Genomic DNA, 23,423 nt, shown 5'->3' with positions numbered 1-23,423 from the left:
ACACCTGCACCCACACGCTGCGTGCTTTTCCACGAGTCGCCACGGCAAGCCGCGAGCACTAAGGTCGCATCCCGCAGTTTTCTTCCGCCGGAGCTTCCACAAGTTACAATCATGTTGGGCAGCGGCAAGTCACCGTCCACCAGTCCCAGTCCCAGGGAGCAGAAGAAGAAAGCGACTGAGAAGACGGCGGCGGACCCCATCAGGAAGCTCGGTAAGCAATTCCGCAAACTTCAGTCCGCAACTTGTCAACAAAGTTACCAATCTGCAGATAGAAACACCATGCTGTTAGTACGTGTAGTTTTATTACCTTTGAGTGACAATACGTGTGTTTTCCTCATGGTTTTGTTAAATGAACACATCAGAGTCTTCTGGGAGTTTTAGTCGCATTTATTACCCTACTACTTACTTTGATATTCACATACACATTAGGCAAGATTGTGTATACATTGTCAAAGTCAATGAAATAGTGGACTTTCTACACTTTGACAGCCTTTCAAAACACATGACTTTAACTTTTCCATTATATCTACTGTGATTTTTAATCTGGTGATGCGTGTGAAGCAGCTGTCGTTTAATGATAGGGTTTGTTGGTGATTACCAGAAAATGACAGCTCACACACTGACACACCAAACGTGTGTATGTGGGAGTACGTGAGGTGATCATGTGTTTATGAAGAGCAGGATTGCTCCCTGACCCACTGGTGTGATTCAGGCTCCACAGTCCACCATAACCATCCCATTGCTTGCCCACACTCTCTCCCAGTCCAGCACTGATTGAGTGCCCGCCCCTTCACACAAGCCCACTCAAGCAATGGTCACAACTCACCAGAAATAGACACCTGCTGAGCAGCAACACAGCACCTGTCAGGATCTACTGAATAGACCCCTGGATGTCTGGAAATATGGGCTGCTGTTGATGCCATGCATGCCATTTGACCTACTTACCACCAAACAAGTGTTATATGTCATTCCAGGCAGAAATGTATGTAAAATCAGCTGTTTTCTAGTTTGTTTGCTTTACAAAATAAACCAAAGAGGGAGTGCGCTTTATAATCAGAGCTGGGATTTTGAAATCAAATGACACTTATGTGATTAAATAATCTTTTTTTTAATGCAAAAATGAATTGTTATAAGAGGAACATTACCAAAAGTAAACACATATGATTGCACGCACAGACAAATGTCTGCTGTTTCTCAATCAAAAACGAAACAACCTTAGGCCATGCAGAAAGAGGTGGAGCCTGAAGACAGAAATAAACAAAATCTGGTGTGTTGTAAAAGCACAGTTGAAGCTGAAACTATTAGTTACATTGATCCAACAAACATTTAATCTAAACAATGAAATCACGACCTCGTAATCTGACATTGAAGAAAATCATCAGGCTCATGTGACGAGGGCAAGCCTGGCATTTGTCACATTGCTCTGCACCAACGATCTGTATAATCTCCCTCTATAGCTCCTGCTCCAAAGCAACTCAAATTAAGGGTCAGAAGGTTATCTCATGACTGTTTAGCTGGGAGAAAATGTCCCCGTGCAAGCAAGGAGGCAAATTGTTAAACTTCAAAGTAGCAATAACAAGTGGAGTGGAGGCAGATTAAGATCTTTTACACAGATGGTCACAAGAGATCACAAGGTGTGGGGTCTTTGCTTTTCTTCAAGACAAGCGCTATGAACGTCTGATGTTTTTTAAAGGTCAAGTATGTAAGCATTAGTCAGTAAAAACATTTAAAGGTGTATTATGTAATAAATCTAAAGCAACTGGCCATTAAATCCTCCTAATATGTCACAGAGACTCAGGAATAATGTTCATATAACAAACTGAACTCACCAACAACAACAGTAGAGGCAAAATATTTGGATTTAAAAAAATCTTTTGCAGACTGCAAATCATGTTTATGTTTTGAAATCGTGTTTTGGCACGTGGCGCCACCTACCGCCGTCTAGCAATCATTGCAGTCAGCAGAGTCTCAGCTGCCGAGCAACCACAGGTTGTCAGTTACGTCAGGAAACGAAACCTAAAAGACCTCGGTATTTTGAATTTGAATGTAGTAACTGTTTTTGGCCACATTCTTACATATGGCACCTTTAAAATACATAGAAACATGTAAGTCTGACTGGAATTGTACTATATCGAATTTCTCATAGTCGGACTAACACACCCAGATATTTTGACTGGGAGTTGAGCGACTGCTGCATGTGCACCTTTAGTCGGACCAGAGTCGGACTCAAGCCAGCCTGGGCGTTCTGTGCATGCTAACACCCAGAAATAATAGAAGCTGGTCCACAAAAGAAAAAGACAACAGCCACAAAAACATGAGGACATTCAGGCCACTTTCAACTGACGTGGAGACTTATTTTATGCTTTGTCAGCTTAAAGAGTTGGATATTTTTAAGTAAATGAATGGCAGAAAGATTCTGAATAGCACCCCTCATGCACGCTAACAACTAGCTGCACGCTAAACCTGAAACTTATCCTCTACACAAAAGACAGAGAAACCGTGGGGGGGCAGCATAGAGTCAATAGTCCCAACAGTCAGGAAAATGACAAAGAACAATCTATATGGACATTAAAAAATATTTTAAAATGGCAGAATGATTCTGAATAGCACCCCGCATGCTAACAACTAGCTGCATGCTAAACCCGAAACTGCACCCAGTTATACTCTATGCAAAAGACAGAGATGGAGACGGCTGGAGCAATACTACTGGAAATTGTGGGGGCAGTATCGAGTCAATCCTTCACAATTAGTCAGGAAAATGATGAAGAATACAGGCTTTTAAATGTTTCAAAGAGTTTTCAACAGTCGCAGCGGATATACGGAAATATTGAAAATGCCCCTTGTTAACGATTAATATTCCCCATTTTATTTATATTCATACATTATTAATGGATGGACTTTATTTATATATTATATTTATTTGTCTTAAATTCCACCGCAGCATATCCATAATTTCTTTTTAAACCTACAAAATAATCGCTTAATGGAATTGAAAGTAAAACAGTTATAATGTGTTGCCCATTTCTGCTCCCTAGATTTAATCCATGAGAGCTGGACTCACAGCAGTGTGTTGTGAACTGTGTTAGAGATCCAGTTCCAGCGGCATTGACCCAGACTATGTTGAAACTCTCACACTATGCGTATGCTTGTTCATATTTACTGGTGCTCTGAGTTACGAAACGGTATCTTTGTGCCTGTAATACGCAGCTGTCATCGCTATTTTGGATACTGAATAATGAAACCTGCGAGGTCACCACCCCTGACCCCGGAAGCCATGTTGTCACAGATTCAGTCGAGTGGCCTTCAACATACTGCAGACTTTTAATCGTCACTTTAAATGAAACCACCACATCGTTCTCAAATCCTGTGAGTTCAAAGGTCTTGTGTCATGTGGTGTCACAGGACTATTGTCCCACCTGTTTGTTCAAACATGTCTCATGTAGTGTATTTGTTTTCCCATAGATAATTGTGGCCTGTGTGAGCCTGAGGTTTGTCAGTTTTCAGATCATTTGTGTTTGAATCAGACAGTCTGACCGTCTGTCAGGTCAGGTCACCCTTGGGTTGTTTGTGGGTTTGGACCAGAGCTACTATACACGTTCTTAGATTCAACCTACAGGTGTAAGGGATTTGCATATGTCTGAGTTTTATGTACCTCCTACAAAGACATAAAACAAGATCCAGTTTTTGATTTAGATGATACTAGAGCTGCAACTAACGATTATTTTCGTAATCGATTAATCTTTCAATTATTTTCTTGATTAATCGATAAATCGGTTGGTCCATAAAATGTTAAAAATGCGTTGATCAGTGTTTGTCAAACCTGGAAATGACGATGTTCTTGTTTTGTCCACAAAGTAAAAGGATTCAGTTTTAATGATTTCTTTGTTATGTGGAGCAAAGAAACGAAGAAAATATTCACATTTAAGAAGCTAAAACAATCAGAAATCTTGTTTTAATCATGAAAAAAAGCTTCAAACTGATTATCGATTATCAAAATAATTCTTGGTTAATTTAGTAATCGATTAATTATCAATTCATCGATGAATCGTTTCAGCTCTAGATGATACCACAATGAGCCAAATGAACAAAAATGACGACTTTCCCTGTAATTTAAGGAAAACGATATGAAGCATGTAGTGTAATATAAAATGGATTATATGCTGTTTCTACTGTTTTGTGTTTTTATGCTGTGATGACCCTCTGACTATCCCAAATGTATATAGCGAGACATCACTTATTGGAGTATTATTATTATTTATTTATTTATTTTTTAAAGACATGCATATGCAAGAAAAATATGAAAATGAGTTGGATCATTTTGAGTCATCACCATGCTTTATGGTTATTTTTCTGTTTGACAATCGGAGGCTGATTTTTATACATAGTAGAATGTCTGAACATCAAGTCAGATCTAATTCCTAAAACAGGTCAAATCTCAAATTTAAAAATGCACTTCCCTTAACTTCTCTCTAAGTTGCCATATCTTGCTTCTTAATGACTGTATGAATTATGTACCTTTATATTTAGAAAGAAAAAGATCTAAGAGCTGCATGCTTTTTAACTGAAAACAAAGATATGACCCGTCACTAAGAGTTCCAACTAAAGTGTGCTTTTTTTTAAAGAGTGAAATGTCATTGTTTTTTTATCCAGACTGGACCTTGTACTGTATTCAGAGAGGCAGACTGCACTGCCTTTACTTGTCATATGACCTGTGTGCTTTGGACAGCTGTTGGACAGAACCGAGAAACTTTAATTGGCCTGTCACCTACATCAGCAACACTTTAACTCGTCTATCTTTATGCAAGTGTATAACCTTGCTCTCCGGCTCTCATGACAGTTGTTTGGCTGAGGGAAATGTGAACCCAGTTCCAAGAGGAGCTGGTATGTGGCCCTGCGTGAAGAAAACTCACGCACACACAATCTCTTAGTGACCAGCTGAGTTGGTTATTTTCTTTTCGGATCTTCCTTTCAGCTTGAAAACTCCCCTGCTGCTTGAATGTGTCCAGAGAAAATAAGCAATTAATACGAGCAGAAGTATTTATTTTTGTTCGTTAGCCATGCTAAACATTGCATGGTTTTAGGAAGGCTCCACCATTGTCCAGTAAATATGAGTAAACTTTTATACATTGATGTAAAATTCATGGTCTACAGTTGCTTTCCTGTTTTCTTGGGAACCATAAAAAGGTAGCCAAATTGTTTTTTTTGGCCCGTTGATAATACAGTAGAAATAACCCAGCCCAACAAATCTGTGGTAGTAGTACATGAACTTACATTGGCGCAATTCCTACAGAAGAAATATAGACCTAACCTACGCTGCCCTGAGACCAGTTGCCAATACCTGCCCTGATCAAGCAACTATTAATGGGCCAATACCATCTCACCTTTGATATGCCACATATTGTATAACACAAACATTCATCTTTCCCAGAGTGACTTTTGGGATTTCTTGCATCGTAATGTGGTTCATGTAAAAACACGTCCCATGCAGACTAGGGATGGGAATCTGTATCAGTCAGTATCGTATCAGTTCCATATATAGATATAGATATTATGTGTTTGATATCGGTATCAGACAAAGAAAAAGGGGGTTCATCCCATCCCTAATCCAGACTTTAGTGTTTGTGGGTCCCTCACTTTGTTTTTATAAAATTCTACCTGTCCAATTTAACCTTAAATAGCAGTTTGTTTGAATGATATACATATAGCAGCGTGTTTAAAAATGAGTCTGTGTTACACGCAGCATATCAGCACTTACTGTAGCTGCACACTCTTGCTCGAGCTGTCTTTCCTCTCTAACGTTAAGATGTCCCCCCCCTTTCCCCTCCATGCTCTGTTGAAACGATTGCTTTAGAATACATTAGTGTGGTTGCTAGCTCACTGGCATGCAGGGCTCTGACCATGTGATGAACTGGATGTCAACCAGATTTCCTCCAGGACATGATGAGAAGAAAACATAGTGCATATCTCCAGCCCAAAGAATTATCGACCCCCCCCCATTTACACCGTCATGAAGAGGCTCAGGAGCATGCAATGTATGGAAAATGTGCTTCTGCTTCAGTGCCCTACTGTATATGTGAGGTAAAATGTGTTTGCCCTCACATGCAGACTTACTGTATGCTCAATCGTTCTGCCCCAGTTAGGAATTAAAACGATGCAGGTAGGTAGTAGGGCAAGAATGTCATCAGAGGTGGAGAAGTGGGCTGAGTCACAGGCAGTTAAGGCAGTTTGGGCAGCTTAGCGTAGCCAATGACCTGCTGTTAATCAGGTCCTTGTGCTCAGCTTGTGGGAATGCCCTGTATGTGGTAACAGCTTGGAAAAACACAGTTGTTATGGATGGAGGGATGGTGGTGGTGGTGGTGGTGGAGGGGAGGATCTTTTGTGTAGGACCTTGATGGGGAGAAAGTCTCGGCTGCACCCAGTTTGTTTCTAGTTGAGGGCGGGGGAGTTGAAAGCAGTTTCTATTGTGCTGTAACGATGGGGCCCTCTGAGGAACTGTGTCAGCCATTTGGCACTGACTGTATGCGAACCGAACTGTGATTGAAGGGAGAAGAGGATGAAAGTATTCCAACAGTGCATGCCCAAGTCTTTAGAGGTGAGCGGCGGAAGAGTAATCTCACAAGAAGTTCAGACTGTTCCCTTCAAACGTCTCCATGAGAGGCCTCATTCATGCCATTCAAACCCAGCAATTAAATGTAGCTGAATGTCCTTTATTAGCACTTGTGCAGTAAATATGTAATTGCATTATTTTGTCATGAGTTTCAAACCAGTTTACTCTACCCTGGATGTGTTTAAACACTCAATTGTGTGCATTTTTGCAGCGCCTTCAAGCCAATTTAGAGCCAAAATATTTCATTGTTTTTCAAATCTGTCTCCTGTGGGATTAGGCTAAATATCTCAAAATGCTTTTTTCTATCACATAAAAAGCAAAAATGACCAAAAAATACAAATACTCCTAAAATGCAAAATCAAACAAAGATGAATTTGCATAAGCTAATGTAGGAAACAAAATCTTACATTAAGAAGGTCACATTTGGAGCTAGTTTATGAACCCGCACAGGTTTGCCGTTGTGACATATGCAGTGTCATGCAAAATGTCCACACAGTATTGGATTGTACCATGAACCTTTGGAATTGGAGCCACATAAACAGATGTGTAAACTGTCTTTTGTCCAAGAATAACAGCAGCTTTAGAATAGAGCAGCATGTGATTCCACTGCCAATCACTCTCCCATTATTCCATTAATGGTGGAGTGGTGTTTTCTGTGAGACATTTTAATTTTGAAAGTCAAATATGTTGTATTTAGAGTACAAGAATATTGAAAAAAGAATTGGGCTACAGAATTGTATCCCAATTATTAGCGTTATTATTTAAATGTTCTCCACTTGTCTGCTTCCTCTCAGAGTCCAGAGTTGTGTCAGGTTAACTCAGGTTAGAATCTGACGATAAACTGCTGCCAACTAGTGGTCAGAGGCTTAAATACAAAACCACTGTCAGAAATATTTGATATAGCACCTCAAAGAAAGATTCAGTAACTTCATATCGTTCCTTACGCCTTCTTCGTGTCCACCTTTATCTTGCTCCCTGACATCCTTTGTCCAGTCGTGTTAGCCCAATAGCGACCATCTCTGCAGTTTCTAATTCCATGACTTTCTTTGTCCTGACTCATCATTGGTGTAGACTTGGCAGGACTTTTTTATGCTTGCCTGGCTAACATCTACCAAAAGTACTGCCTTTTTTTGGGTGTCAGAGGTCGAGCAGCGTGCTCCACCGTTCGACACCTCCACCTTTTCGTCTCTTATGATTCCCAGCATATCTTTACATCCTCCTGGATCAATGTTATTGTTACTTACACCTCCTACTAAATTGACCATCAAGGGTACCCTGTGATAGACTGATGTCCTGTTCAGGATACATCACAGCGTCATAAGATTAGCGGTATTCTATCATTTTACAAGACAAACAACACATCAAACGGTGCATATAGTGCTTTGTTCTTTATGTCTTTATGTTACAGTGGATCTGCACAACTCAGCCTTTATAGACTGTATTGTTCGTTCCCCATGTCTGTAGGGAACGAGCCTTGTTCTTGTGCTTTCATCTTTTATTTTCACCTGCAACAAGCCCTGACCCTTTCAGTGTTCGCAACACATGAAGCGGCATGCATGCCTCGCTACGTTTTTCAAAGCTACTGTGTGTCAAAGTCATTCTTGAATATATTTCCATCCATGGTAATATCTGGGGAGAAGTAGAATGGACAATGCAGGCAGACAGGCAATGTGTGATTGTTATAACGGCCCCAGTTTCCTGCTGCCTGTTGGCCTGCTGTTGTCCCACGGGAGAAATTAACTTCCAAATGATCATTTCGAAATTACACTGAGTTGTAATTCATTTTCTAGACATTAAAACGTAGTGACTTTTCCCTGATACGCCGCCACACTGCTGACGGCACATTGTCTAAATCATTTTCTCTGAGGATTGTATATAAAACAAAAGCCCAGGTTTTGGGTATAAGCAGAGAAGTGTTGACTACACACATGAAGTAACCTTGACAGATATAGTCATCAAGGTTTGGTTTTCAGGGAAATTTTCACTGTTGCAACACCCACTCCTGGGCTTAGGAGGAGGAAACAGCGATAATGATATTTGGTGATGTGGTATTTAAATAAATCAGACCTGACTCACAGGACAGAAAGATAGAAAAAACATTACAATTCTGATTTTGGAAATTATGATTTTGCTTTGCTTTTTCCCCCCAGGAGGCTGTTGCAGTATCATATTCTTGGTTGTTGTTGAGAAATATGTGATCTTTAGAATCCTTCACCCCTGATTTTCAAATTAATCTTACAATGTTTATCTCAAGACTTAAGCTATATTGTCACGATAGGTGGTAAACGTGTTGTTCTAAATTTGTGTTGAATCTTGTATGACTCACGCAAAGCAAGTTTTGCTTGTCATCACAATAAAACAAAGTCGCACCAGTGAAACTCCAGTGACGCAGTAAAAGTGAATCACATGCTTGTTTTTTCTTATTACATTATATTTCATCCTTCATGCGTCGTTTCCCTCCAGGGCTCCTGGATAATGAGGACGTACACATGATGATGCAGGGCTCCAGCATGGTGAAAATCCGCTCGGCGCGGTGGCAGAAGAGTCGAAACCTGCGGCTGCTGGAGGACGGACTCACCGTGTGGTGCGAGACCACCAAGAGCTCCCGCAAAGCCAAGGCCCAGCAGACATGTAAGTGTGACACAAAGGTGGACGTCAGGCCAGGGAGAGAGATAAACAGAGCTCAGGTTTTTTTTTTTATAGCCATTATGTTTCCATAATGAAAACAGAAGACACTTAAGCTTTACTGCAAAACCTGAGGCACAGATTTATCTGTCCACTCAATAATTCACTGAATGTTGTTGCTTTGCTGCCAGCAAACCCCAGGTTTAATGCTGTACGTTAGCAGTCATATACATTGAATTGTCTTTTATAATCTTTCTGTCTGAACTGTATATCAGATCAGTAGAGAGGCTTTTTGCTTAGCAGGATACCTATCTACAGACCAACAACAGACCAATGCAGACTGGAATGTGCATGTGGTTGTTGAGCTGTTTTATCCTGGCTCTAACGCGTGCACTTTTCTCCACTCTGCTTTGTTTCCATGTGAATGAGGAGCAGAAACATCAGCCCTGCAGCCTGGCTAACTAATCATTATTTATGATAATTGTATAGTTTTTTTTTTTTAGCACCAAAACAATACCAATGCTTTTGTAGAGCTATATATATAGTATGTTGGGCAACATCTCCTGTACACAAATGAGTAATTAAGTGTGCATTAGAAGGTTAAGTTGGCATCAGCTCAGTATAATGAGTCTATTTTCAGCAACATGCAGAAACAGAAAGTGAAATCTGAAGATTCATCCACCTGTTAAATCTTTTTAAGAGGGCACGAAACAGAACCTTGATTTGATACACTTGACATCAGGACTCACCCATTATGCTTAATTATTCATTTGCAGCTATAAATCTACTTATTTCTTATCAGTTTGAAGACTTTATATGTGATGGGGTTATTGTTCATGTTAAAAACCGTACAAATGCTTGACATGGTTTTAGAGGAACAAATAAGCTGCTTCAATCTCAGTAGAGGCTTTTTACTGCCTCATATTTCCTTTGTTGACACACCAAAGGTATGTAAATATGAGGGCGTATTCACAGGTTATTGCCATCTACCCTTTGTGCAAGGGCATTTATTAATGTTGAGTATATAAGGTTTTTTTGGGTTTTTATTTTTTAATATTTGGAGCCAAATATTCTGTGGTATTGATGTATTGCTATGCTCAAGGTGGGGATGTGTCAGGTGACATGGATGCTATCATTCTTTTTTCAGCCTCTGTTGTTTTCGTCTTTGTTGGCTAACCTTTATAGCTCTCCTGCCTCCTCTCTGTTTGTGTTCTCTCTCCTGATGTTGAGATGCACTTTAATGCTAACCTCCAGTGGCCCCAAAACAGTGGCTGGGTGGGCACAGGTTTATGGGTCAGTGTGTGGTCGTTTGTGCTGCATCCATGCCAGAAATAGACACACGGTAGTCGAGTTGCTGTGTGTTACATTTTTCACAGCGATGACGACAAGTGATTTGAGGCCAGTGTGAGTACATCTACAAACACTGATAATGCCTCAGTGGACAGGCTGCTGAGCCGATCTGTGTCTCTTTGTGTGAGTTCTGAATGGAGTCTTGGCTCCAGTTCCTCTTTGCCAAGCTCCAGGCTTTTCTCCACATCCAGTGTGATCTGTGTGTTCAAAAGCACGTTCACATCATTTAGCACTTTTTTCGATTTCCTTCTCCACATGCAACACACACAAACACACGCACATGTCACTTTTGTCACGTCTCTGGGATGACCACAGAGCAGGAATGTGGAGTCATTTTTGAAGAGGTGGACAGCAGAGGCTTTTACGACCTCCAGCAAGAGAATGAGGCTATTGTCGGCACTGACGCTGTTTGTCGCACAACTGAGTGATCGCCATTCTGCGAGCTCCTGTACTGAATAAAGTTGTTGTGTCAGGATCCTTTAGGAGCCAGCGTGTGGTTGTGTTTGGATATCTTTCAGGGCAGCGACTGTTGCACAGATTCACCAGAGATCACATACATTTGTACATTTCAAATTACTCGTGCAGTGCCCGTGCAAAATCTGTTTTTGTGTGTGTTTTTAGTAATTGTTGGTTTGCCGTGTTTGAGTGCTCATTGTTACTATCGCACAGGAAAAAAGTTCAGTGACAGTTCAGTCGAGCACTGCTTACGTCATCTGCCTCAGCTTCACGGCGCCTTGTCTGCAGTGCAGCCTGTTTATCCTCTCAGGTAGCTGTGTGAGTGACAGGGGGAGTGGCTATGGTAGAGCGTTGGAAGCCAATGTGTGCCACTTTTACCGATATATTTAACAATATTTTTGCATTACTTATTCAAAAATGGGCACTGCACTTACTCGTGCCCATAGCAAGACACCTGTCAATTTTGAAATCAATCGGACCATCTGTTTGAGAAATATGCGAATAACACACACAGACAGACAGACATTCCTGGAATTTATAGATGCATAGATATTTTTTTGCTTGTTTGCTTTTGGCCTGTAACCCTTCAGATTAAGTTCAACAGTAAAGACATTTTGAAATCATTTTCAAACCTCTAGGTTTGCAATTTGACTGTGATGTGCCATGTTGAGGTATTGCAACCAGACACTTATTAGGCTATACCAGCTATCAGTCACACTGGTGTCCACTCACACGTGGTCTGCTCTAGTATCTATTTTCCTCTAAATGGGTCATAATTTACTAAATTAACCCAAAGAGCTGAAACTAGCAATTGATGACATTAACTCCGCAGGAAAGTGTTTGTTGACATTGTAAATCAAGTTATATTCAAACCAAGGTTGTTTTGGTTTGGGTTTTTTTTAAACCAGAGGAATCTACCTGGTATTTAAAATGATCTTTATATTTTTACTTCCTGAATAGTTTCACCCAGAAATATTGGTCAGTCCAACTCCATTAGTAGAAGTACTAAGGATTGCGATCTTAGTCTTTTGGTCAAGACTGTAATATATAGTGCTGGGCGAATTATAAGAGTTCATACAGATGTCAATATTGTCAAAGAAAGATTTTAATTTCAATTTTAATCATTAAATGTCAGAACCAAATTTTCGAACATATACAGGGGAAAAAACAGCAGCAAATTCCTATACTTATAGCCAGCAAATATTTGAGATTTCTGCTTGAGAAAACATGTCAGGAGTTTTCAGTTTTATATCTGACAGCTGAGTTTATCTGTGATCTAATCTGTTGAGCCTGAGAAAAGCCAGTATTATTATTGTGTATTACTAGTATTTAATAATACATAAAGCATATTGTATTGTAAGCATTAACGATTGCTTACTAATTATAGTGTTCTAAGTAGATTATAATGCATTATAAGCTTGGGATGCATGAAATATTACTATAAATGAATATATTGGGTGTGTAGTGGTAACCTCTACTGGGCTAGCCATACATTTGCCCCACATGCCACAACGTCTCTCTCGAAGGTTTTTTTAAAAGTTGCCAGCCCTGACTTAAAAAGACATTTTCACCAGCCTCAGAGTTGTTTACTAATAATGAGCAAATGATAGCATGCTAACACACAAAGCTAAGATACACATGATTAATAAGCCTGTTATACCAGAAGAAATACTCAAAATAAATAGGTTACTACACCATTTTGATTTCAGTCAACCAACCTTCACCATTACTAATATTAAAGGTGCATTATGTAATAAATCTAAAGCAACTGATCATAAAATCCTCCTAATATGTCACAGAGACTCAGGAATAATGTTCATATAACAAACTGAACTCACCAACAACAACAGTACAGACAAAATATTTGCATTCAAAAAAATCTTTCGCAGACTGCAAATCATGTTTATGTTTTGAAATCATGTTTTGGCATGTGGCGCCACCTACCGCCGTCTACCAATCATTGCAGTCAGTAGAGTCTCAGCTGCCGAGCAACTATGGGTTGTCAGTTACAGTACGTCTGAGCTACATTGGTGGTGAAAACGTAACCTATAAGAGCTCGGTATTTTGAATTTGAGTGTAGTAACCGTTTTTGGCCACATTCTTACATATGGCGCCTTTAAATGTTTTATTTCTCTTTTTTTGGCATGGAAATAGGAAAATAATGTCTCCTGTAGGAACAAAAACTAGTTCATAGCTGAACCAGCTCTGTGTCAACAGCTGCTGCAGTGATCATAAAATGCTTTCCACGGATAAAATCAGAAGACTGAGAGCTGTATGATTTGTTGTGCTTGTCAAGAGTTCAGTAAAAACTAAAATACATGTAAAGAAGCTCTGATAAAGAGAAAGCATCCCACACATGGAACAGTGTGATTTAGCAAATCTACATGTTAGTGTTGCCACATTGTTTGCTTGCTAATGTTAGCATTTACATAACCACTAGCATGTGGGGCCTCTCTTTAGACTTGTTTTATTTAAAATATCTTAAAACATGCTCCATATAGGACCCATTCAGTCACCACTTTGAGAGCGTAATATAAGGAAGTCCAGCTCTGACTTGTTTTATCAGTCAATATGCTGTAAAGGAGCTTCTGATATGACTAATGACTACAACATTATGGTAAATAGCTACTATCTCCTTGACTTCTATGCTGGTGCCCTCTACTTTTTTTTTCATTTATTTATTTTGCTTAATTAAGAAAATGTATCTGCTGCGACATGAGTAGGAAAAATACTTTATTAATTTCACAACAGATAATAGCAAAAAGTCCAATAATGCTAAATAAATATTTAGCATAAATATTTTGCAGACTGCAAATCATGTTTATGTTTTGAAATCATGTTTTGGCACAACCACGGGTTGCCATTTACGTCAGAAAACAAAACCTAAAAGACCTCGGTATTTTCAATTTGAATGTAGTAACCGTTTTTGGCCGCATTCTTACATATGGCACCTTTAAGTGTGAATAATTATGAGATTCATTCTGACACACATTTTAAGGACCAAAATAAAAGCCGCAATAATGCTCAATTAAATCCCTTCACTGATGTTAAGACTGCATTGACTTGATACGGGTTAGAAAAATATAAATAACCTGCAAATCAATTCCACATAAGTACTTAAGAGTCATTATACTGCAGCTTAAGATTAACATGACCAGGACTCCCTGGAAGAAGGGATCTTGTATATACCTTGCTGGCTATATAAATGCAGATGTCCTTGTGTATGTGGAGTTAAGCTTTATATTGTGTGGTATCTCACGATCACATTGCTCCCTCTGCATGGTGGGATTAATGATTCCCTGAAAACACTCCACACTTGACCTTTAGCTGTCGTGCTCTGTGTGTTGTTGTCCTGCCAGGCCTGTGTTTACTTAACAACACAAACAAAATTATTAGCCTAAACTCATGTTCCATTCATTCTCCTCCCCTCTGGCAGTTGCAGTGACAGAGGTGGAGTGTGTCCGTGAAGGCTGCCAGTCGGAGAACCTGAGGCGGGTGTCCGGGTCAGTGCCAGACACCCGGTGCTTCACGGTGATCTTCAGAGGACCCAGGAAGAGCCTGGACCTGCTGTGCACCTGCGAGGATGAAGCCCAGCGCTGGGTGCGAGGGCTCCGTACTTTAAAGGAGCGAGTGGCCAACATGACTCAGAAGGAAAAACTAGACCAATATCCTTCCCAATTTCCAATAAGCTACAACAAATATAGTCCAGCTGAGGCAGCACTGCTATGCTGAATGACTCTGCTGTCACATGTGTTACTCTATGTATACAGCATAGCTAAGGTGAGAAGTAATGACTAGAACAGATCTGTCTAAATATAGTAAGACTATTACTGTTAATTACAATCCCTCATGGCCAGGGGGTTAATATAAGTATCAGGCAGTGTCTAACATTAAGATTATTTCCTGTCCTTATTTCTCTCTCATTACCACCTGACACGCTTTAGTTTTGTGAACATATCAGTATATCATCAGCGATGTCATCATCTCAATGCTGTCTTATTATCTTGTTTATAAAGTTCCAGATTGTTAACCTTCTGTAGCCTATATTTTTTATCATATAGTGTATTTTTCTCTTTTGCACAACTGCAGATGAGACCAGCCTCTTGTTGCTATTTAGTCTTTTTTTGCATTTACATCACATAATATTCAATTGGCGGATGCTTCTGTCCCAAGGGACATATTTTCATTGCATTCTACCTGCAAAAAAACAAGTTACTTGCCATTTAAACTGTAAATGCACCCTTCTGTTCAGTGACACAGCAATAACAAAACACTCAATGCCGAGTTGGTTTAACACACATCGGCATTGATTGTGGGGATTGTGACTTTTATTCGCATTTTGATGTGTCAGCTGAAACTGTCAATGGGTGAAATCCTATTGTGGAAAGAGTGCGTCACTGTTTGAGCTTGAGTTTGTTGCAATGTCGACTTACAATTGACAGTTTTTGAACTGAAACCACACCTATTATTTATCCTTTACCCACAATTGACATTTTGCCAGATACTGTAGTACTTCCGAATAACTTTTATATGTAAAAAAAAAAAAAAACCCAATGACCGCTAGTGATGTTTCAGTTTCAGGTCTTGGTATCATGAATGCAGGCTCAACTGTTGTTGTCATCTCACACTGGGATACCTAAAATGAACAGCGCTATTCTTGTTGTTCTATTCCTACTATGAGAAGTGAAATGTATGCAGTGAAAAACGTCCATATATTTCCTTAACTCCCTACACTTGGATCCGAGGCTACCTGAGGCGAGCAGATCAGAACGAAGACGGCAACATGAGCTACGACGAAGTCAAACGGCTGCTGCAGATGATCAACATTGACCTGAGTGAGCATTACGCCCGCTGTCTATTCAAGGTCAGCGTCATGTGTTTTTTTTGTTTTTTGTGCCAATACAAAGTCAATAGTGTTATTTCTGTATATTTCATATGTGTTGAATCGTGAAAGCACAGGGATGTAGAGATGGTGATATTTCTGCCAGTTAGGGTTGTATCACGCTGACTCTTGAGTACTAAGTCTGTGTTAGATTACCAAACCAGCAGCAGGCCAACCAGCACCTCCTCCACATCCAATCCTCCCTGGTTATCTTCCCCACAACAAATCATGAGCCAGTTATTTCTTTATTGTTGGGGATTACAGCCGGCTATGTCCCTCAGCTCTCTATTACAGCTGAGTTGTTAGTTTTCATGCTCCTTCCGATGCAGTTTCCAATAGTTACCCTCTTCAGAGAACCATATTTTTTAATGCGAGTGTGCACAGATGGATTGAATTATTATGGAGAAGCTTCTCCCACAAGGAATTGTAAGCACTCCCAAAATAAAAACGCACTGTGTTTGTCTTTCTCTCTGCGTGTGTGATATTGTTTGTCTTTTTTTTAACGCCTTCTTCTTCCCTACGTCCCAGAGGTGTGACCGATCCGGTGACGGCCGCCTGGATCATATAGAGATTGAGGAGTTCTGCAGGGAGCTGCTGCGACGGCCCGAGTTAGATGCCGTGTTCAGACACTATTCAAGTAACGGCTGTGTGCTCTCTACGGCTGAACTGCGTGACTTCCTGGGAGACCAGAGCGAGGATGCTTCGTTGAATCATGCTCAGAGTCTCATCCTCACCTATGAGCTCAATGACTGGGGTAGGTCCTGAGAGCATTCATTAAGAGATTTAAGACAATATTTTCCTATAAATACTGTGATTACCTGTTCTCCCACGGTCTCCTAATGGACAAAACAGTGATTTAGGCTTTCACAATGAAGGTTTTTACTTTTCACAACATCAAGGCAACATCAAGTGATTTACTTAATCTTTCCAGCAGTGGCAGTGGTTAGAAGAAGAAAATAATAACTGATGTAGCTGAAGTAAAAAAAAAAAACACTTAATCTCTTAAGTGAATCTAAAAAAGGGCTGCACAGCACCAAGTTTGAACAAATAACAAACTGAGAGAGAAAAAAATGCTTCAACTTATATTAAAGGTTCAGTGTGTAAGAATGGGCCACACGGCGGAATAGTGGCCAGCATCGGTGCCTCACGTTCTCTCAGGTACTCTCTGTAGCTCTGTCGCTTCGTCCCGCAATCCAAAAACATGAGCATATGTGTGAATGTGAGAGTGAATGCTTGTTCGTCTGTCAAAGGTGTACCCCGCCCTTCACCCTGTGTCAGCTGAGACTGCAGACAATGGGATAAGGAGTGTCTTAAGAATGAGTGACATCTAGTGGTGAGACTACAGATTGCAACAAATGCTCTCCTCCACATACCCCTACTTTTTTCCTAGTGCATCAGGGAACTGTGGCCTTCACACACTGGACAGGATGTAGTTCTACTTAATTCATGCAATTTTTAAACACTTTAACATGCTGATTTTTATTTTATTTTTTTAAATCGTTCACGCTGCTGTATTAAAGATTTTTATTTTAAAGCAATTATACACTTTTACAAACCTTTTTTTTTTTCAAGCCGCCCCCTTTTAAGTTAAAAACATTATTTCTGTGTACTATTACATAGAAAAACTACATTTCTAGGTTCAAGACATTTCACAACCTTCTGTTAGACATTGAAGCAAGACATATTGAAATTGTGTGAGAGAATCTCCATTTTTTTAGCTTCTCCATCATCCTATTTATTCTAATAGTTTGGTTTCAAACACATGGTAGATTATCTCAAGGCCCTCGAGACATAACTACAGTACCCGCTTAATCAAATCGATGTTGCATTTGTGTTTCTTATTCAATTTGTGTTTCGCTTTTTATACTTTCAAAGCATTTGTATTTGTGCTTTTTTGTGGATGTTGCTGTAAAGCACTTTAGCCAATTGCGTTGCTTTTAAAATGCGGTATTAATAAATCTGGATTAGAAAAAGTAAAGAGTGTGTGTCCTGCTGCTTAAAGACAAGTCACCTGAAGCAAAACCATTTATTGCAGCTCAGAAGAACCAGTTCATGACCCAGAATGGCTTCACCATGTACATGCTATCATCGGAGAACGATGTGTTTAACCCTGACCATACCAGAGTCTATCAGGACATGAACCGCCCCCTGGCCCACTACTTCATCTCCTCCTCGCACAATACCTACCTAACCAAGGACCAAGTCACCAGCGCCAGCAGCACAGAGCCGTACATCAGGTATTTTGACACCGACCGCTCCGTCACCATCGATCAGCGACAGCATTCACGTTGTCTCGTTCTGCCGAGAAACCTTCTGACAATGATTGCCCGGTGGTGTAATATAAATGTGTGTATGTCCCTGTCAGGGCTTTGAATCAGGGCTGTCGCTGTGTGGAGCTGGACTGCTGGGATGGAGACAAAGGTGAACCTGTCATCTACCACGGCCACACGCTCACCTCCAAAGTGCCCTTTAAGGAGGTCATTGAAACCATCGCCCAGTATGCCTTCAAAGTAAGAGAATCTTGATTTATCCTCCGCTGTGACAGTGTGAATGCTGCTGCTCCTTACCTCGAATAATATCCACCAAATCCTGTGCAGATTCCAGACTTTTTCGCTTCCACAGCCTACCTCACATCTAATGGTTACATTCTTTGTTCCGGGGAAACTCTGTGGTATTTTGACTTTGACATGCAACAGTGTATATTTTACTGTTTGGTCCTGCTTTGCGACTGTGTGATCTAATTGCATTTTTATGTCCCAGCATAACAGTTTATCCTGTGTGTCTCCCTGCAGGCGTCCCCATACCCTCTAATTCTATCCTTAGAGAACCACTGTTCCGTGGAGCAGCAGGCTGTGATGGCTAAACACCTCCACACCATCCTCGGCAGCAAACTGCTCACGAAGCCCCTCCGTGACAGCCCCCTGAAAGAGCTGCCTTCTCCTGAGGTACAAAGCACACACACACACACAGATGGGTCCATTTTCTAAGACCTCAGGTTATCTGGTTCTCTAATGGAGTAATTTGTCCCAACAACCTTGGCTGCAGGAGCTGAAGGGTCGTATTCTGGTTAAGGGGAAGAAGCAGATTCCTCACCTGGGCCAGTTGGACAAGACAGGCAGCGGTGCCAGCTTCTCCTCGAGCTCCGAAGACGAACTAGCGATGGGCAACAAGTACACACCCAAGAGGGATCCTGCGAGGGTCAGTTTGAGCAAGACTCATCATTTTAAGTCCAGAGTGTAACAAGTAGTGACATCTAATGGTGAGACGGTGTATGTAGTACTGTCAGGTAAACACTATTTCACATCTCCCTCCTTCTTCTTTTATGTTTATGCATCAGCTTTATATGAGCAGCGCTTCATTAGTGGAGTAAACTTTAAGATACAAAGCCTGTGTTTTGGCTGTTTTTTTCATATGAGCTGCTGTATATATAAGGCCCTTGTGGGTTATGTGCCTTAAATACACATAAACGGCTTATTCTAAGGCCACAGAATGAGTTCTATTTTATAGCACTAATATAAAAAACAAAAACATGCAATATGGGGATTAGGTGAATTGGTGACTCTAAATTGACCGTAGGTGTGATAGGGTGAGTGAAAGGTTGTTTGTCTCTATATGTGGCCCTGTGATGGACTGGCGAACTGTCCAGGGTGTATCCCGCCTATCGCCCAATGTCAGCTGAGATAGGCACAGCACCCGCCGCGACCCTCTGGTGGAGGATAAAGCGGTAGATGATGGATGGATGGATGGATAATACAAAAATGTTTATGGCTAATATATTCAATATCTGCCAATAAACCCTCCTAAATGATACACATTCGACCTTTTAGCCTGGGAATCAGTACATTTTGTCTTGGCTTATCAACCAGTTTTCTTTCATGTTTTCATGTGTCCCTCCCAGGTCTGTTCTAAGCTGAGCCCCGAGCTTTCAGCGCTGGTGGTGTATTGCAGGAGTGTTCCCTTCTGTGGGTTTGAAAACACAGCGGAAAAGGCGCCAGATGAAATGTCCTCCTTCTCAGAAAGCGAGGGCCTCAGGCTCATGAAAGACTATGGTGGGAAAGTGGCAATGATTACATCCTGACATTACAGAAAGAAAGTTGAAAAGATTCCATGTTATTGCTGTACTTTGCTGCAGCTGGTTCTACAGAAAATATGATCAGCCTTCAGTGGATCATGGCATGTGTTTTTCTTTCTCTTTTCATTTAAAGGAAAGTTTTTTGTTCGACACAACAGCAGGCAGCTGAGCCGGATCTATCCCTCCGGCCAGCGCCTCCAATCATCCAACTATGATCCCCAGGAAATGTGGAACGGTGGATGCCAGATGGGTTAGTGCTCCACTCTATACAAGCAAGATGGCAGTTAATGAAATCAAATCATTTGACAAACATTATGCAGTCTGAATGGGCCAAAGAAATTATATATATTTCGATAAATTGCTGCCAAATCAAAACACATTAATGTCACTCATTGATTGGCCGTGATTCAAAGTAGCCGTGTAACTGACTCCGCCCTCCTCTTGTTGCTGTGCAGTGGCTCTGAACTTCCAGACAGCAGGGGAGCAGATGGACCTGAACCAGGGTCGCTTCCTACCCAACGGTCGTTGCGGATACATCCTCAAACCCAGCTTCATGTGCACCCCCACGTCCAACTTTAACCCAGAGAACACAGGAGGAGGCCCCGGTCACGTCCCCACCCAGCTGATTATACGAGTCAGTGTCACAGTGACAGAGAGCATTTTAATGGGTTTTTATATCCATTTATTGGTGATGAATCATGGGTGACAGAACAAAAGCTTTAGGTTTATTGACATCATAGGATGCATTTTTTTCAAATAGTGGAGCCTTTTGCAAATTTGAAGCACAAACTGACCGATTTGATGTTGCTTGTCAGATAATATCCGCACAGCAGCTGCCAAAAATCAACACAGAAAAGGCGAGCTCCATTGTGGATCCGCAAGTGTGGGTGGAAATCCATGGGGCGGCCATCGATAATGCAAGAAACAAAACGCAACGCATCGACAACAATGGTAATTCTGAGATTTAGTTGTTTGGCTGTTTTGGATCCTTCATGCATACTTAAAATGGAATGCTGTAAAGGTTTTTATTCACTGTTTTTGTTAGCATGTGGAGGCAACGCATAACATCCTTAATCTTCTTTATACCTGAGGCTGTGCAGCACAGATTATTTTTGACATATTATTGTCAGAGCTTTTCCTGTTTTTCTGTCCAACGCCATGATTAGTTTGTGTGGAAGGTACAGTACGAGTCTACCTATTTACAGCTCTTGTGCGCCCTCTACAGGTTTCAACCCAAGGTGGGACTGTACACTGAGCTTTCAGCTGCAAGTCCCTGAACTTGCCCTGGTGCGGTTTGTGGTGGAGGATCACGACCACACGGCGAAAAATGACTTTGTGGGACAGTACACCTTACCTTTGACAAGTCTGCGCACAGGTGCTCATGGAATTCTGTTAGAAGCCCACGTTTTACACAGCCATCACTGCTTTTGTGTAACACGTGTACTGTAATCTCTTTCTTCTCAGGTTATCGACATGTGCACTTGTTCAAGGCGGATGGCTCCAGCCTGTCGCCTGCCACACTCTTTATCCACATCAAAGTGAAGCGCAGAGGAGTTCCCGTCAAAACTGTGTCAGAGCGAGTGGCCATAGCCAAAGGCAAAGCATGACGTGCATCCAGACAAAATGGAAAGCTATATTTACGTAAGAGCTTTGGACAAGAAAAAAAAAAGAGTTCCGATTATTAGGAGTGAGAGATTAATGCTCCATTTCTCAGTCTGTACCTCAAGTGGTCCAATTCCCAATGCAGAAAGAAAGAGGTTGTTTATCTGAGCGGAAGAGGCATGAACTGCCTCAAAACTGGAGAATTATTCCATTTTACATTAGTGAGTGTATCTGGTCATGTCAGTGTTCTGGAAACACAACACTGATGAATAATGGTTCATGAATATGAGTCTCTTTTACAAGAATGATGTAAACGTTGTTGACTCTGAAGTGTTGGAGATAAGACTGAACAGTATACGTCAGACAGACTGAAAGATGTTTTTCCATCTTCAATCATCTGTATTTTTTGATCCTGACAAAACATTTTAACATTTTTATACTTAATAACTTATTATTGGATCGTTAAGAAAAAAGTAGTACTGACTTAAAGACATCTAAGGACTACTAACTGTTTAACAGAAACGACAATTATTGTTTTATAAACTAGTGTTTCAGAGCTAACTGTGATGTAATAATAATGTCCATGATTTCCACAGATTGTATACTATAGCAGAGGTGGAAAAAGTACTAAAATATTGTACTCAAGTAAAAGTCCAGTACTTTGATGAAATATTACTCAAGTAGAAGTAAAAGTAGTCATCTCAAAATGTACTCAAGTAGAAGTAAAAAGTAGTTCATTAAAGTTACTTAGTTACTTTGCGTGTGGTGTGAGGGTAGTAGAAATATGACAAGGGCTCAGAAATCCAAAACTATTTTGGAGCTCATGCGCCCGGCGCGACACAGGATATTACGTCACTTTTGGTGTGCGCCCTCTATGTTCACGCACCAGTGCTGGTGATAATCACATCATCATTCGTTTGGTTCTGGTGTATATTTTCCCACTGTAGGTCTTTATTGTGCTGAATTTTTATTTTTACTCAGTAACGGATAGGATTTATAAAGTAACTAAGTACAATACTTGAGTCAATACGTACTCAAGTGAAATACAAAATCCTGATTTTAAATTGTACTTAAAAAATACAAAATACACAAAAAAAGTATTCAATACAGTAACTTGAGTAAATGTATTTCGTTACTTTCCACCTCTGTCCTATAGTCCATGAAAGTTGAACATACTCATACTCAATGTTCTATAGTTAGTCTTACTTTGACTTTCTCTCAGGAGGAAGACAAATGACAGCATATTTCCACAACTTACAAAGGAACTTGAAAAACAAACAGTATTAACGTGCAGATGTGCTTATGTTCACTTATGCTCTTAAAATGTTCATGTATTATGTTTGCTTCAGCAGTATTTCACAAGTGCTTCAGTCAAATTGGGTTTGACTTCTGCTCTTTGTATCGTTTCGGTTTTTGTTATTGTGTCAATTTTTGCCATTATTTTCTAATCTAGTAAATTAGAAATCTAATCCAAGTGCAGCAATCTAATATGTAAAATGCCTTTGTAATTAAAAGGTGCTGCACAATAATTACTGTAATGACAGTTTATATCATATATGGTCCGATGTGTTTCAGTAATAATGCTACTTTGTAACAAATGGTGCTTAAAGAGCTTAATGTCATGTGAGAGGCAGTCGTTTTACTGTCTTCAAGAGAAAGTACTGTTTTGATAAAAAGACTAATTACACAGCACTGTGTGAGACCTTTATTTTGTTTATGTGTATACTTTAAACAGAGATTAACTGTCGACGTGAGCGTGGGTACATGTGTTTCTATAGGTGATAGTTGGTGATGATAAAGTAGTCTGTCGTAGGCTGAGGACACATTTT

General features: G+C 40.4%; 1 protein-coding gene across 1 annotated transcript; it reads left to right on the top strand.

Annotated features, from left to right (window-relative positions):
* On the top strand, positions 1 to 23,220 carry plcd3a (phospholipase C, delta 3a). Its single transcript, XM_083897018.1, has 15 exons — positions 1 to 211; positions 9,071 to 9,238; positions 14,475 to 14,703; positions 15,773 to 15,902; positions 16,449 to 16,674; positions 17,956 to 18,157; positions 18,286 to 18,430; positions 18,713 to 18,865; positions 18,966 to 19,118; positions 19,819 to 19,969; positions 20,126 to 20,242; positions 20,448 to 20,626; positions 20,808 to 20,943; positions 21,218 to 21,367; positions 21,457 to 23,220. Exons 1-15 carry the CDS (start codon positions 112 to 114, stop codon positions 21,597 to 21,599), a joined length of 2,382 nt encoding a protein of 793 aa, XP_083753144.1. The 5' UTR covers positions 1 to 111; the 3' UTR covers positions 21,600 to 23,220.
* The last annotated feature ends 203 nt before the right edge of the window (positions 23,221 to 23,423 follow it).

Source organism: Microchirus variegatus, assembly GCF_963457635.1.
Source record: "Microchirus variegatus genome assembly, chromosome: 10".
NCBI classification, from domain to species: Eukaryota; Metazoa; Chordata; class Actinopteri; order Pleuronectiformes; family Soleidae; genus Microchirus; species Microchirus variegatus.
This window is presented reverse-complemented; position numbering and strand designations above follow the sequence as displayed.

Bases quoted from the DNA above. Each gene is read 5' to 3' on its own strand.
- plcd3a (XM_083897018.1), top strand. From the start codon at position 112: ATGTTGGGCAGCGGCAAGTCACCGTCCACCAGTCCCAGTCCCAGGGAG. The intron at 212-9,070 runs GTAAGCAATTCC...GTTTCCCTCCAG, and splicing joins GGACCCCATCAGGAAGCTCG to GGCTCCTGGATAATGAGGAC. The intron at 18,158-18,285 runs GTATTTTGACAC...TGTCCCTGTCAG, and splicing joins AGCACAGAGCCGTACATCAG to GGCTTTGAATCAGGGCTGTC.